The 15,789-nt window shown below is 43.4% G+C and overlaps 1 protein-coding gene across 2 annotated transcripts in view; it reads right to left on the bottom strand.

Annotated features, from left to right (window-relative positions):
- Window positions 1–15,789, bottom strand: part of agrn (agrin) — a 549,483-nt gene that overhangs the window by 266,341 nt on the left and 267,353 nt on the right. For both annotated transcript variants that reach the window (XM_059952327.1, XM_059952328.1), the window contains one exon: window positions 9,275–9,319. In XM_059952327.1, the coding sequence (XP_059808310.1) occupies window positions 9,275–9,319 (45 nt within the window). The remainder of the gene's footprint in view (window positions 1–9,274; window positions 9,320–15,789) is intronic.

The raw sequence follows: 15,789 nt of genomic DNA, 5'->3' as shown, positions 1-15,789 counted from the left end.
AATGATTGGGTACAAATGCAGACAGAACAAAGAGTTAAGTTGTACCATAGAGGCAAAATTCATAAGGGCGAAGAATACAGGACTGAAGGTGGATGTCATTTACTTGGATTTTCAGAAGGCATTTGATAAGGTGCCTCTCAGGAGGCCACTTAACAAGTTAAAAACCTATGGCGTTACAGGAGAGACACTGGCATGGATAGAGGAATGGCTGACAGGCAGGAGGCAGGGAGTGGGAATAAAAGGGGGTTTCTCTGATTGGCTGTCAGTGACTGATAATGTTCCTCAGGGATCTGTATTGGGACCGCTACTTTTCATATTGTTTGTCAGTTACTTGGATAATAGAATTGACAGCTTTATGGCATAGTTTGCAGATGATACGAAGATAGGTGAAGGGGTAGGTAGTGCTCATTATCTCAATATCATTGGAGAGAGTCCAGAGGAGGTTCACAAGGATGATTCCAGGAATGAAGGGATTAACATATGAAGATCGTCTGGCAGCTTGGGCCTGTACTCACTGGAATTGAGGAGAATGCGTGGGGATCTCATTGAAACCTTCCAATGTTGAAAGGTCTAGATAAGGTGGACGTGGAGAGGATGTTTCCTCTGGTGTGGGTGATGTTTTCGAACTGAAGGAAGGAGGAATTTTTTTTAGCTAGAGGTTGGTGAATCTGTGGAATGCTCTGCCACAGACTGCAGTGCAGGCCAACTTTGTGGGTATACTTAAAGCGGAAGTTGATAGATTCCTGATTATTGGCCGGGGCATCGGGGATATGTTGAGAGAGCAGGCTTATGGTGTTGAATGGGATCTGGGATCAGCCATGATGAAATGGTGGAGTGGACTTGATGGGCTGAATGGCCTAATTCTGCTCCTATGTCTTATGGTCTGTTACTGCAAGTATTTATCTCTTCAGCCATTTTTGGGAACTTAAAGAGTGTACTGATGGGAATATCTCTTCAATAGCTCTCCTGTGTAACACCTTGGGAAGTCATTCAACATTACAGCACAGAAACACAAACTCTTATTCTGCCTAGTCCCATCCACCATTACCTGAACCATAGGCCTCCATACCCCTCCCATCCATGTACACAGAAAGTACAGTACAGAAACAGGCCTTTGACCATCTGGTCCATGCCAATCCATTTATGTTCAAATCAAACCCACATCCACCACTTCCATGTTCTCACCTCCCTCTGAGTGAAGAGGATCCCCCTCAGGTTCCCCTTATTCCCCTTGCATTTACTCGATACTGTTGGCTGAGTATAACATTTTGGCACAAAAGAGATAAATTCTAACAAAGGAAGAGCCACCTACTATGGCAAGGTTATATTCTTTCAGTGGCAAAGACGGGTGTGTGATTGCTGCAGCAGTGAGGGTCCTGCCCCTCCTTTTCCTGTGGACCCCTCTGTACAAAGGCAATGAACGTGTCAGAGGACCAAGCAGCAGAGCATGCCCGTGCTTTGAATGCACGTGCCTTCATTCCCTTCCAGCTTCAGAGGGGGTGTCAGGAAATAAATAAATGATCCAAAGTACAGCTGTGAGGTTTATAAGAGCACAGCAGAGGAAACTATTACAACACATGTATCTAAATTAATCACAGATGTAAATATCATCATGGACAGACATGCAGTTAACAGCTTCCACACAGATTCTAGAACCTAAAACAATACAGCACACTACAGGCCCTTCAACTCACAATATTTTGTCTATCATTCTCATGAATCTCTCCTAGACCCTCTCCAATGACAACACATCCTTTCTTAAATAAGGGGCCCAACACTGCTAATAGTACTTCAGATGTGGTCTGACAAATGCTCTCAGTATTACATCCTTGCTTTTGTATTCTAGTCCTCTCAAAACGAATGCTAACATTGCATTTGCCTTCCTTACCACCGACTCAACCTGTAAGTTAACCTTTAGGGAATCCAGCACAAGGACTCCCAAATCCATTACACCTCTAAATTCAGAATTTGTTCCCCACTTAGAAAATACCCCATGCCTTTATTCCTTCTATGAAAGTGCATGGTCATATACTTTCCTACACTATATTCCATCTGCCACTTCTTTGCCCATTCTCCCAATCTGTCCAAGTCCTTCTGTAGACTCCCTGCTTCCTTAGTACTACTTGCCCCTTACCCGATCTTTGTATTATTGGAAAACTTGTCCACAATGGCATCAATTCCATCACCCAAACCATTGACAAATAGCATAAAAAGACCACCACTCTATGTGGAACACCACTTGTCAATCAGAAAACAGTCCCTTTATTCCCATTCTTTGCCTCCTGCCAATCAGCTAATCTTCTATCCATACTAGTATCTTTCCTGTAATGCCATGGGCTCTCATCTTGTTTAGTAACCTTTTGGGGTCATGGCAATAAAGGCAGAAATAGGGTATTGAGACCAATATTTACATCACTTGTGATTGGTGGTGATCAGTCGATAATTGACTGTTATCACTTGTGATCTTACTAAGCAGCTGTGTGACATTTTGCGGATAATTCTTAGATTCCATGACATTAACCCATAACCTCCACTATAACCCAACTCCAAGATGACCACAACCTTGCTATGGTTTGGAGGTTTGTGTGCCTCAATGACCCGGAGAGCTACCTGTATGTTGGCTGGAGTCAGGGCTTTACGCTTTGGCTCTTGGTAGGTTCACCCATGCCAAACAGGTCAAAAGGCAGAGGCCAGGCCAAGAGTGGTCCACCAGTCCTCCAGGTTTGGGGGTTCAGCTCAGGGCTAACAACCCTGAATGGTAAAACAAAATTGTGATGGAAACAGCAATGAAGAATCCTTCTATATCTGAGTGTAACGGTATTCCTGACTCTCCACCAGGGACTCGCATGACTGACAGTAGTGAAAACCAAATGGAGGCTACTGAGATGATGAACGGAAGTCCTGTACACCGCCAGAGATGGAGGACCCTCATTGCTGCCCTAAACGTAATTGAAAGTAAGTAACTAAGTAAGTTACTGTAACCCAATTCCAGAAGGTCACTGGGTCTCATTGCTAGTTAGTTGGGACTGTCAACTCTAATCAATTTCTGTATCCTGGACATGGTCTCCTCCACCTCGCCCAACTGGGAAGAAGATAGTAAAAGCTTCAAAACACAAGCCAGCAGCCTCAGCAGCTTGTCACTATGACCTTTTCACTCCCACCATCAGGCAGAAGGTACAGGATATAGAGAGTGCATAGAAGGTGTAGAATAGAGTGTCACAATTACAGAGAAGGTGGAGTGCAGGCAGACAATAAAACAAAACACCATGACAGGACAAGAAGTCCGTTCAAGGGACAAATAACAGCAGAATATTAGCCTGTGAGTCATTTTCTTGCCAGTCTATGCAGGAAAATAAAGGAATACAATAGAATTTCTGAAAAACTATACATGTACAAAAGAAGAGAAATTGTGAAAACAGTAAAAAAAAAATTAAGAACATAAATTGCGCTATCTTTGAAAGTGAGTCCAATTGGTCGTGAAATCAGTTCAGAGTAGAGACGAGTGAAGTACCCAAGTTGGTTCAGGAGTCTGATGGTCGAGGGGTAATAACTGCACCTGAACTTGGTGGTTGGGTCCTAAGGCTCCTGTACCTCCTGTCCAGCAAGCAGGAGAGAAGAGCAATTGCAGGAGAGAAGTTGTCCTCACTATGTGTGCTTTCAGGCTTTTCTACTTTCTGCTAGATGGAAGGGGAGAAGAATGAACATCTGGAGTCCTCTTTAATGACAGAGTGATGGTGGCAAGTACAACTGCAATATTGAAAGGACATTTGGATAGTATTTGGAAAAGCATAGTTGAGATGGATATACACCATACACAGGCAAATGGGTCTAGTTTGACAAGCCATCTTGGTCCACGGACGAGTTTATTTAGAGAGGAACAGGCCCATGGGCGAGTTTATTTAGAGAGGAACAGGCCCATGGACGAGTTTATTTAGTGAGGAACAGGCCCATGGACGAGTTTATTTAGTGAGGAACAGGCCCATGGACGAGTTTATTTAGAGAAGAACAGGCCCATGGACGAGTTTATTTAGAGAAGAACAGGCCCATGGACGAGTTTATTTAGTGAGGAACAGGCCCATGGACGAGTTTATTTAGTGAGGAACAGGCCCATGGACGAGTTTATTTAGAGAGGAACAGGCCCATGGACGAGTTTATTTAGTGAGGAACAGGCCCATGGACGAGTTTATTTAGTGAGGAACAGGCCCATGGACGAGTTTATTTAGAGAGGAACAGGCCCATGGACGAGTTTATTTAGAGAGGAACAGGCCCATGGACGAGTTTATTTAGAGAGGAACAGGCCCACGGACGAGTTTATTTAGAGAGGAACAGGCCCACGGACGAGTTTATTTAGAGAGGAACAGGCCCACGGACGAGTTTATTTAGAGAGGAACAGGCCCATGGACGAGTTTATTTAGTGAGGAACAGGCCCATGGACGAGTTTATTTAGTGAGGAACAGGCCCATGGACGAGTTTATTTAGAGAGGAACAGGCCCATGGACGAGTTTATTTAGAGAGGAACAGGCCCATGGACGAGTTTATTTAGTGAGGAACAGGCCCATGGACGAGTTTATTTAGTGAGGAACAGGCCCATGGACGAGTTTATTTAGAGAGGAACAGGCCCATGGACGAGTTTATTTAGTGAGGAACAGGCCCATGGACGAGTTTATTTAGTGAGGAACAGGCCCATGGACGAGTTTATTTAGAGAGGAACAGGCCCTTCAAGCTACGCCACCCAGAAACCTACTAGCCTCATCATGGTAAAATTTACAATGTCCTGTTAACTTCCTAACAGGAATGTCTTTGGACTGTGGGAGGAAACTGGAACAACTGGAGGAAACCCACATGCTCACAGGAAGAAAAGGACAACTTGTACAGGGACGCCAGAATTAACTCCAAACTCCGAAGCTCTGAGCTGTGATAGCATCGTGCTAACGGCTCTATGACCATGGAGCTCCAGTATATAAAAATCACTAAGTAGAAAATTCCTACGTAGTGTTGCACCTCACAGCTCAATCAACCTGGTTCCAATCCTGATCCTGGCTACTGTCTGTGTGGAGTTTGCACACTCTCCTTGTGGCTATGTGCCCACTAATGGGCAGAAAGGCCTGTTTCTGTGCTCTGGCTCTAAGGCCGGCTGAGTGATCCTCCCCCACCCACAGTCGCTGAAATCAACGGTAACTTTGCAACAGGGACCACAGGAGACTGCATAATGATTCTGTGCTGCAACAAGTTAAAGAACGTCTGCCTTCAATAAACAAGACTGACAAAGAAATTTAGCCTTTGGATCATTTTCCTGAGGCTTGTGATGTTAACTTGCTCCCATGTGCAATAGCATTTGGCATCATTCTCAAATGGACTTGGCTTAAATTCACGATCCCCACTTCCAGAAATTCTGGAGAAGCATTATGATCTAAAATTTTAAAAACCTCAAAGATTTCCACTGTCTGTTTATAAAAATGCTGGAGTCTGCTGGAAAGATTAGTAAAAGGAAAAACTGCAGTGAATTGACAAAAAACCGGGTTTACAAAGAGTGGCCACTTTATTAGGTACACTTGGTCAGTAACGCAAATATCTAATCAGCCAATCATGTGGCAGCAATTCAATGCATAAAAGCATGCAAGCATGGTCAAGAGGTTCAGTTGTTGTTCAGACCAAGCATCAAGATAGGAAAGAAATGTGATCTAAGTGACTTTGACAGTGGAATGGTTGTTGGTGTCAGACTGGGTGGTTCGAGTATCTCAGAAACAGTTGCACTCCTGCAATTATCACACACAACAGTCTCTAGAGAAGGGATTCCCAACCTGGGATCCATGGACCCCTTGGGTAATGGCAGTGGTCCGTGGCATAAAAAAAATTGGGAACTCTTGCTCTAGAGTTTACAGAGAAAGATGCAAAAGCCAAAAAACATTCAATGAGCGGCAATACTGTGGATGAAATGATCTTGTTAATGAAAATGTTTCAGAGGAGAACGGCCAGACTGGTTCAAGCTGACAGGAAGGCAACAGTGACTCAAACAACCAGACGTTACAACAGTGATGTGCAGAAGAGCATCTCTGAATTTATAACAAGTGGATGGACTACAGCAGCAGAAGACCACACTGGGTTTCACTCCTGTATCTAATAAAATGTCACTGAGCATTTCTTGAAAATGTCCATTAATTTGTTTATTAAAATATTGGAGGGAACTGGATTGGTATTCAAAAGAAAAAAATATCACAGGGACATTCACAAACAGTTCAAGAAATTAGATTTATATTCTTAGGGGTTCTGAAGTATAAAGAATTGATGTATATGAGACGCTGAGGAGATACAACAGGGTAGATGTCTAGATGTTTCTACAAGTTGGGCATTCTCAAACGAGGGGATGTGAACAGAAGATTCAGATGGTCACTCAGAATTGAGGTGCTCAGAACTTCTTCTCACAGAGGGTGGCATATCTCTGGGTTCTCAACCCTGTAAAGTAGTGGAAGCTGGACTACTGGTAGCAGTTCAAGTTCAAGGTTTTTGTTATTCAACCTGTATCGTCATATACACAAATACCAAACCAAACAACATGCCTCCAGACCAAGGTGCACAACACAGTACATAAAGTAATATTGCTACAAATAAAGTACCAAATAATAAAATATATTCTTGAAGATTGACATTTAACATAAGGTGCATTCATGACACAAATTAAAAGGTAAACAATATCACACTTGGGTGCTTCGTACACAATGAGATCTGGGTGGTGGCAGGGAGTTCAGTAGTCTTACAGCCTGAGGGAAGAAGCTGTTTCCCATCCTAACAGTCGTAGAGGTTAGGTTGAGGTAGATACATTTTTGGAATGTTTACAGAATTGTGGATTATAGCAAAATAGCTGAGAAGAGGAGATGAGGTTTTGGGCAAATAAGGTAAGGCCGTATTGAGGGGCAATCTTCAAGGACCTAGGGGTCCACTTGTCTTCCGATTTCCTTATGATTGTAAGGGGAGAAGAAGGGGGAAAAGTGGCACTTAGACCGCACCTGCATGTGGATTCAACAGACTACAATCTTATCAAAGGTGATGAGGAGAAGGCAGGAGAATACTGTTGGGAGAGATACATAAGAACATAAGAAATAGGAGCAGGGGTAGGTCATCTGGGCCATCGAGCATGCCCCACCATTCAATAAGATCATGGCTGATTTGTCCTTAAACTTAGCTCCATCTACCTGCCTTTTTCCCATAACCCTTAATTCCCTTACTATGTAAAAAGCTATCTAACTGCTTCTTAAATATATTTAGTGAGGAAGTCTCAACTGCTTCCCTGGGCAGAGAATTCCACAGATTCACCACTCTCTATCAGCCATAATGGAATGGTGCAGCAAATTGGCCTAATTCTGCTCTTATGGTCTTAATAGCCTCCTCTATTGACCATGTTGTGATTATAGGTCTACACCAGTTCCTATGCTTCATATTCACATGCAGGAGAGTGCATTTTATTTCTAGCTGGCAAGCGCGTGGATAGGATAAGTCATATGCAGGCCTTAGGAAGTTTGAAGGTGAGATACTTCCTGGCACCTACCCAACTGCTAATGACAACACAGAGTGTGAAAGCTATGTCAGGAACCCCATCACTCAACCCTGCCCAAGGCAAATGGGAAGCCAGGAGATCGTGAGGTACATTTACTGCATGTAGAAGCAGCCAACGTTTTCAGGAAAAGCTTAACAGTAAACTGGAAAGAAAGGAGAAAGAAGCCCTCTCTGTTCTGAGGAGAACGGCCACAAGTTCTGCAGCAGGCATATGCAGCCCTGAAATCAGTTCTGTAAATCTCTTCCGTACCACAGCAATGAGAGGACAGCGGGAGAATCAATATTTTTATCAAAGATTTTACAAAGAATATCAACAAATTTCCAGATAGATGATATGATGTTGCTAGCAACACAGGAAACAGACTTTGGACAGTATGAACCCAACACCAGGTAATAAATTCAGCTCTCTAACTGATTCCTTTAGTTATCCCTACTGGCAAAACCATTGTCTATGCCTGTGTAAACTATTTCAATAAACACAAGTTCTAGATCAGGAGTACCCCACCTTTTTTATGCCATGGACCCCAAACATTAACCATGGGGTCTGTGGGCCCCAGGTTGGGACCCACAGATGCTGGAAATCCAGAGTAATACACACAAAGTGCTGGAGGTCAGGCAGCATCTATGGAGAGTAATAAAGGGTTGATGTATCTGGCCAAGGCCCTTCGTCAGGACTCAAGAAGGGCCTTCTGATGCTGCCTGACCTGCTGAGGTCCTCCTGCATTTTGAGTGTGTTTCTCTGGATTTCCAGCATCTGCAGAATCTCTTGTGATTGTGGTAAACTGGAGCCTCTTTTATACACTGTAAAATAACTAAGGCTAGTATGGTAATGAGACTGAGTAAATATAATTAAAAGTGTTGGCTTTAACAACTCAAAGACTTTAAACAATGCTTCAACAATTGTATCCTGTGAATGAGTCCCACTTTTGCATAATTACTGGCACAGATTAATACTTCAAACAATGAGGGGCGTTGACAGGATAAATGCAAGCAGGCTTTTTCCACTGAGGTTGAGTAAGACTAGAACTGGAGGTCATGGGTTAAGGGTGAAAGGTGAAATGTTTCAGGGGAACATAAGGGGAAATTTCTTCGCTCAGAGGTGATGTGAATGTGGAACAAGCGGCCAGCAGAAGTAATGACTGTGGGTTCGAGTTCAACATTTAAGAGAAGTTTGGAAAGGTACATGGATGGCAGGGGTATGGAGGGCTATGACTCAGGTACATGTCAGTGGTAATAAATGGGCCAATGGGCCTATTTCTTTGGATCTATGACAATGTCTAAACACAGAATCCAAATATTTGCTTCACCTCAGCTGTCTAAATGATCAAAGGATGAACTTTATTTGCCAAATACATTTACATGTACGACGAATCTGCTGTGATGTGTTGGCGCGACATGCAACAAAAACTGCATTCAACAATTATGAATAAAGAATTATATAGATAATAAAATTATAAGTTAAAGTGAAACAAATATGGAATAAAATGTGCATCAGTACATAAATACCAGCTTGCATTTATAGTGTAATCAGCTTTATAAAATGTAGTTTGAAGTGTTTACAATGCAGTATAGTGCTATAGATGGGGGAGGGGGGGGGGCGCTAACTAGAATGGTTAATCAGATTAACTGCCAGGGGGAAGAAACTTTTAAGATAGTGTAGTGTTTTTTTTTGTTTTAATAGCCCAGTAACACAACTTTTACATGCTGAGCGAGGTTCACTTACCATCCTGCGTTGGAGGGGCTGGAGTGAAGTTAATCACCGGTTTGTCTGACAAAGAGAAAACAGAAACAGGAGAACATAAGCAGGAATCCCAGCAGTGTCCTCTAAAAGTGTAATCCAGAGAAAATTCAACAACACTTCATTCAGATGTTATACACTCAGTGTCCACCTTATTAGCTGCACCTGCACCCCTGCTCGTTAATGCAAATATGGCACATGGCAATCACATGGCAGCAACCCAATGCATAAAAGCATGCAGACATGGTCAAGAGGTTCAGTTGTTGTTCAAACAAAACATCAGAATGGGGAAGAAACGTGATCTAAGTGACTTTGATCATGGAATGATTGTTGGCGCCAGATGGGGTGGTTTGAGTATCTCTGAAACTGCTGATCTCCTGGGATTTTCATGCACAATCTCTACAATTTACAGAGAATGGTGTGAGACACAAAAAAAAACATCTAATGAGCGGCAAATTTGGGGGTGAAAGTGCTTGCTATGAGTAAGTTAGAGGAGAATGGCTAGACTGGTTCAAGGTGACAGTAACTCAGATAACCACACGCTACAACGGTGGTGTGCAGAGGAGCATCTCTGAATACACAACACATCAAACCTTGAAATGGATGAGCTACAGCAGCAGAAAAGCACAAACACATACCCAGTGGCCACTTTATTAGGTACAAGAGGTAACTAGTAAATTGGCCACTGAGTGTATTTTGTTTGCAAGACATTTTATTTTTTATATCAAAATAAACTTTATTTGTAATAAAAGAGTTAGTTCATCCAATACCTTTTCAGTTCTACATTCATAGTCAATGGGTTAGGTAGCATTCTGTTACATTTCTTAAATCCAAAGGAAAGTTTTCACTCATGTGGCCCCCTAAGGTAGTACACTACTATACTATCTGAGGGGCTTCCTCACTCAATCCAGTCCCTCTCTCTCCCGTTACGGAGGTACGCTTCCCCACCGAGCCCTTGTGGTGGCTGCACCAATCCTGCGTCCCTCCGCATGTTCTCCTGCACCCTGGAACATGTCAGTTGGCAGCATCCCTCCACAGACATCTCAACGTGCTGGCCGACCAAAGGCGGCCTTTATCACCGACAGGGACAGAATTTATTACCTGTCCCTATTGACCTGTTGTACCATTAGAGAGAGTCAATTGCATTATGCTGGGCCTGGATTCAAACAGAGTGGACGAGGTACAGTGGTCACAACGCAATCTTTCATAACCATCAAGTGACCATTACAGAGATCGATGTTTCAATTATATCGCAGTAATTGAATTTAAATTTCCCAACAGGCTTGACAGGATTTGAACTTGTGACTACAAATCAACAGAACAGATCACAGGACACAAATCCAGTTCCTTCACCACAATCTGACAACTGTTTTTCAATTTCTCTTTACAGTCATACACAATTGTTTTTTTTTAATTATTATGTTATTTAGAGATACAGCGTGGTATCAAGCTCTACCAGCCCAAAAAACCCTGGCACCCCAATTACACCCATGTGACCAATTAAACTACTAACCCGTACATGCTTGGAATGTGAGTGGAAACCGGAGGACTGGACAAAACGCACGCAGGCAAGGGGCGAACATACAAGCCCCTTACAGTCCACGGCAGGAGCCGAACATGGGTAACTGGCTCTGTAATAGCATTACGCCCTTAGCGAAAGAGCACTAATTGTCATAACGAAACTCTCTTATTCAGTTTTCCAGCTTAATAAGTGAAATCTACAAATGTTTTATAAAAGCTCTAGCTCCTGACAACCATAATGAGATGTGTCCATCAAGGCTCTTGGCAGCAATATTCCCACCAGTGACCTCCACAGCTGTCCTCGGCCCACAGGCAGTTCTCTGTGTACGAGTCACACCAGTCAGTGTTGGCAGATAGTAAACCGGCTTGTCCGATCTCACTTTGGCTGACAGCACACTTCCCCAGCATGGAAAATGAAGCCTTTTCACAGCCTCTCGTGACACCAAAGGGAATTATGTGCGTCAGTAAGAACTTGGTCAGTCACCTCTACCATACCTTCCAAGGACTTCAGCACAAAGTAAAGTCTCTGACAAGCTTAGAAACCTCGTCCACTCTCTCAAATCATCTCAGTAAAATCTTTGAGTGGTGCCTTAGACAATATTCAAAACATTAACTTAGAGATACAGCCTGCGCCAACCAATTACACCATTGTGACCAATTAACCTGCTGACCTGTACATCTTTGGACTCTGGGAGGAAACTGCAGCGCCTGAAGGAAACCCACATGGTCACGGGGAGAACGTACGAACTCCTTACACACGGTGGTAGAAACTGACCCAGGTCATTGGCACTATAAAGCGTTGTGATAACCGCTGGACCACTTTGTCAATGATCAAATATTCACCACAAGGCTCAGCCCCCTAGTCTACTCACTTTACACTTATGACTGTGAGGGTAAGCACAGCTCCAATTCCATATTTAAGTTTGCTGACGACGCCACGGGCCGAATCAAAGGTGGTGAATCAGCATTTAGGAAGGCTGAGTGGTGCCACAACAACAATCTCTAACTCATTGTTGGCAAGACCAAGGAACTGATTACTGACTTCCAGAGGAAGAATCCAAGGTCCATGAGCCAGTCCTCATCGGAGGATCAGTGGTGGAGAGGGTCAGTAACTTTAAATTCCTCAGCGTTATCATTTCAGAGGACCTGTCCCGGGCCCAGCACATCAGTGTGATTACAAAGAAAGCATGGCAGAGCCTTTACTTTCTTAGGAGTTTGTGAAGATTCGGCATGACACCTAAAAATCTGACAAACCGATAGCTGTGTGGTGAAGAGTATATTGACTAGCTGCATCATAACCTGGAATGGGAAAACCAATGCCTTTGAACAGAAAATCCTACAACACGCAGTGGATCACAGGGATAACCCTCCCCACCAGTGAACACATCTACATGGAGTGCTGTCTCAGGAAAGCAGCATTCATCATTAAGGCCCCCATCACTCAAGTCATGCTCTCTTCTGGCTGCTGGCATTAGGGAGAAGGTACAGGAGGCTCCGGACCCACACCACTATGTTCAGGTACAGTTATTACCCCTCAGCCATCAGGCTCTTCAACCAGTGACGATAACTTCACTCACCCCATCATTTAACCTATTTTCAAGGACTTTTCATCTCACATTCTTGATGTTTATTGTTCAGTTATTTATTATTATTACTTTTTCTTTTGTATTTGCAGTTTGTTGTCTTTTGCATATTGGTTGTTTGTCCTTCCTGGTGGTTGGAGTCTTTCATTGATTCTATTACGGTTATTAGACTTACTGAGTATGCCTGCAAGGAAATGAATCTCTGGATTTTATACAGTGACATATATGTACAGTACTTTGATAATAAATTTACTTTAAAAGTTTTGGACTTTGATCCTGTCTAATTGTCATCTTGGAGAGACTACAAATTAGCTGCCGTGACTTCTACATTTTAGAAACAACTACATCTTTACTTAATAATTATTTCATAATGTTAACGAGTTACGCAGGTGAAGGGAATCTTCCTTCAGACAGTACTTATTTCAGGTTTCTAATGTCAGAACCAGAGTCAGGTTTATTATCACTAATATATGTCATAAAATTTATTATTATATGACAGCAATGCAGTGTAATGTATATTTTATGTATTATAAATTATAATAAATACAGTATGATGTAATTTATAGCTCATAAACTACATATTACCTGCATGCATAATATATACACAGTGCAGTACCTATTTATTATAAATAGCAATAATATATACAAGAATAATTAAGTAGTGCAAAAGAAAGTAAAATAGTGAGGTAGTGTTCATGGGTTCATTGTCCATTCAGAAATCTGATGGCGGAGGGGAAGGAGCTGTTCATGAAATGTTGAGTGCGTGTCTTTAGGCTCCTGTATCTCCTCCCTGATGGTGGCAATGAGAAGAGGGCATATTTTGGGTGATGGGTATCCTAAGTGAGGCATTACCTTCTGAGGGTGTCCTCGATGGCAGAGCTGACCGAGTGAGTTGACATTAAGTGTTTGAATCAAACACATTTTATGTACATGTTTGAAGCCAGCAACCCTAGCCTAATCATGGGACAATTTACAATGACCGGTATGTCTTTGGGCTGTGAGAGGAAGCCAGAGCTGCCAGGGGAAACCTACGCTGTCGTAGAGAGAGCATGCAAACTCCTTACAGATAGCACCGGAATTGAACTCTGAACTCTGGAACTGTGTTAGCATTGTGCTAATCGCTGCACTGCTACGGTGCATAATATATCTCATGATCTTCAGACAAAATTCTCCCACAGCGCTTTCAGGAGCAGGACAGAGGGCAAATAGAGGGGGAAAGTACAGAACACGAGAGGGTAGCAGTCAGCCCAACAGCTCAGGACGTCGGAGTTCAGAGTTCAATTCTGGTGTCGTCTGCAAGGAGTCTGTATGCCTCCCCTCCCCAACCCACCCCCTGCAGTGCAATGTGAGGGTTTCCTCCAGGTGCTCTGGTTTCCTCCCACAGTGCAAAGACGTACCAGTCGGAAGGTTAATTAGTCATTGTAAGCTGTCCTGTGATTAAACTGGGGGCTGTTGAGAGTCCGGGCTCAAACGGACAGAAAGGGCCTGTTCCACTCCGCATCTCTAAATAACAATAAAAAAAAACATTAAAGAAGAGCAGGAAGAAAAAGTTTAAGGAACGAGAGATAAAAAGAAAAGAAAATTATATGAGGCAGTCACTGCTTGTTCCCTAACCTATTGACAAATCCCCAGATCCCAAACACAATCTAATAAACATCTATTCTTGATTTATATCAGAAATGTAAATACAAAGTGATTGAATCAGCCAGGCTGAAAAGCTGAAACTAATGTTTCCTGAAAGAGAAATCACATTGCCATGGCAACTCATTAACATAAGAAACAATTATAAATAATAAAACAGAAGCTGAAATCGATGGGAATTATTCAGAAGCATGTTTACCTTTGATAGTCCAAGAGGCATTGGTTCCCATGCCACTTTACCCTTGACGTCCCTCTGCGCCCTCTAGTTCTCATTTATTTATGCGCAGATGCAGTGCGGAACAATCCCTCTGGTCCAACGAGCCACGCCACCCAACACCAGCCTAATCACAGGACCAATTAACTAGCATGTCATTGGACTGAGAGAGGAAACCGGAGCACCTGTTGAAAACCCATGCATTCCACGGGGTGGGGGGGGAACGTAAAGACTCCTTTCAGCGGACATTGGAATTGAACTCCAATCTCCAATGCCCTGAGTTGTCACAGTGTGGCACTAACTGTTTTGTACGGGCAAGGCTTACCTTTCTTGAGCTGGACTCTTAAGAGTTTTCTTCACTATCCTCCCCTACCTGGGTCTCAATGGTGCTTAACAAAAGCAAGAGATCGACAACCTGTTCACACCATGGGGTCCTGAACCAGAAATGTAGATGTGGGGGAGGGGGGCAGCTGGCACAACCTCATCACAACGGTGACTGAATCTCACTTGACTGGAAACCACTTTCAGATGCCCTATGGCAAACGATGTACGTTCTCTTTGTTGGTGGATAGGCACCATTTCGTCACCGTGCTGACACCAATCAAGTCGGCAAAAAGTGGTGGATACAGCCCAGACCATCACAGGAAAAGCCCTTCCCCATCACATCTACAAGGAGTGCTGCCACAGGTCAGCAAACTCCATCATGGACAATCCCAAGCCTGGCTGTGAAAGGAGAAGGGTTGGGCATCCCAAAAAAAAAGCCAGTGCTACAAAAAACATCGACAGAAACTCCAGAGACCTCATCTCAGGGAAAGGAAGCATTTACCCAAGAAGATGGGCCACACCCGGGAAAACCTGACAGACTGGCCCAGGACAGAAGAGTCTGGTGAGCTGCTGTTGGTGGCCTCTGCTCCAGTAGGGGTGAGGGGCTCAAGAATAAGCCCAAACAAACAGCATCCATCATCAAGGACTTCTACCATCCAGGCCACGCCCCTTCTCACTGCTACCATTGGGAAGGATGTACAGGAACCTTAGGTTCCACACAACCAGTTCAAGACCAGTTACTACCCCACCCCCATAAGGTTCCCAAACCAACTTCACCCACCTCAACTCCGAACTGATTCCGCAACCTACGGACTCACTTTCAAGGGGTCTACAACTCATGTTCTCATTATTACCTTGATAATAAATTTACTTTGAACATTGAGATAACAGCACTAGAGCACTGGTTCTCTGCCTGTGGGCCAGTCAACGCATTGCTCCCATTAGGGGAGAGGCTATATAGCACTAATGACAGGACCATCAGACTCAAGAACAGTAACATTCCCCAAGCAGTAAGGCTGATCAACACCTCTACTCACTAACCCAGTCCTCCACACCCCCAACAACCACTACTTTATCATTTCCTGTCAGAGTCACCTTACGTACAGATACTCCTGTGCCTAGCGCCACTTCATAGACATACAATCAATGTATATAAGCTATCTCATGGATTTGTATTTATTGTGTTTTTGTTAAATTATTATGTTCTTAATCTTATA

Source organism: Hypanus sabinus, chromosome 27, assembly GCF_030144855.1.
Source record: "Hypanus sabinus isolate sHypSab1 chromosome 27, sHypSab1.hap1, whole genome shotgun sequence".
NCBI lineage: Eukaryota > Metazoa > Chordata > Chondrichthyes > Myliobatiformes > Dasyatidae > Hypanus > Hypanus sabinus.
The sequence above is the reverse complement of the archived record's forward strand: the minus strand, read 5'-3'. Positions and strand labels throughout refer to the sequence as shown.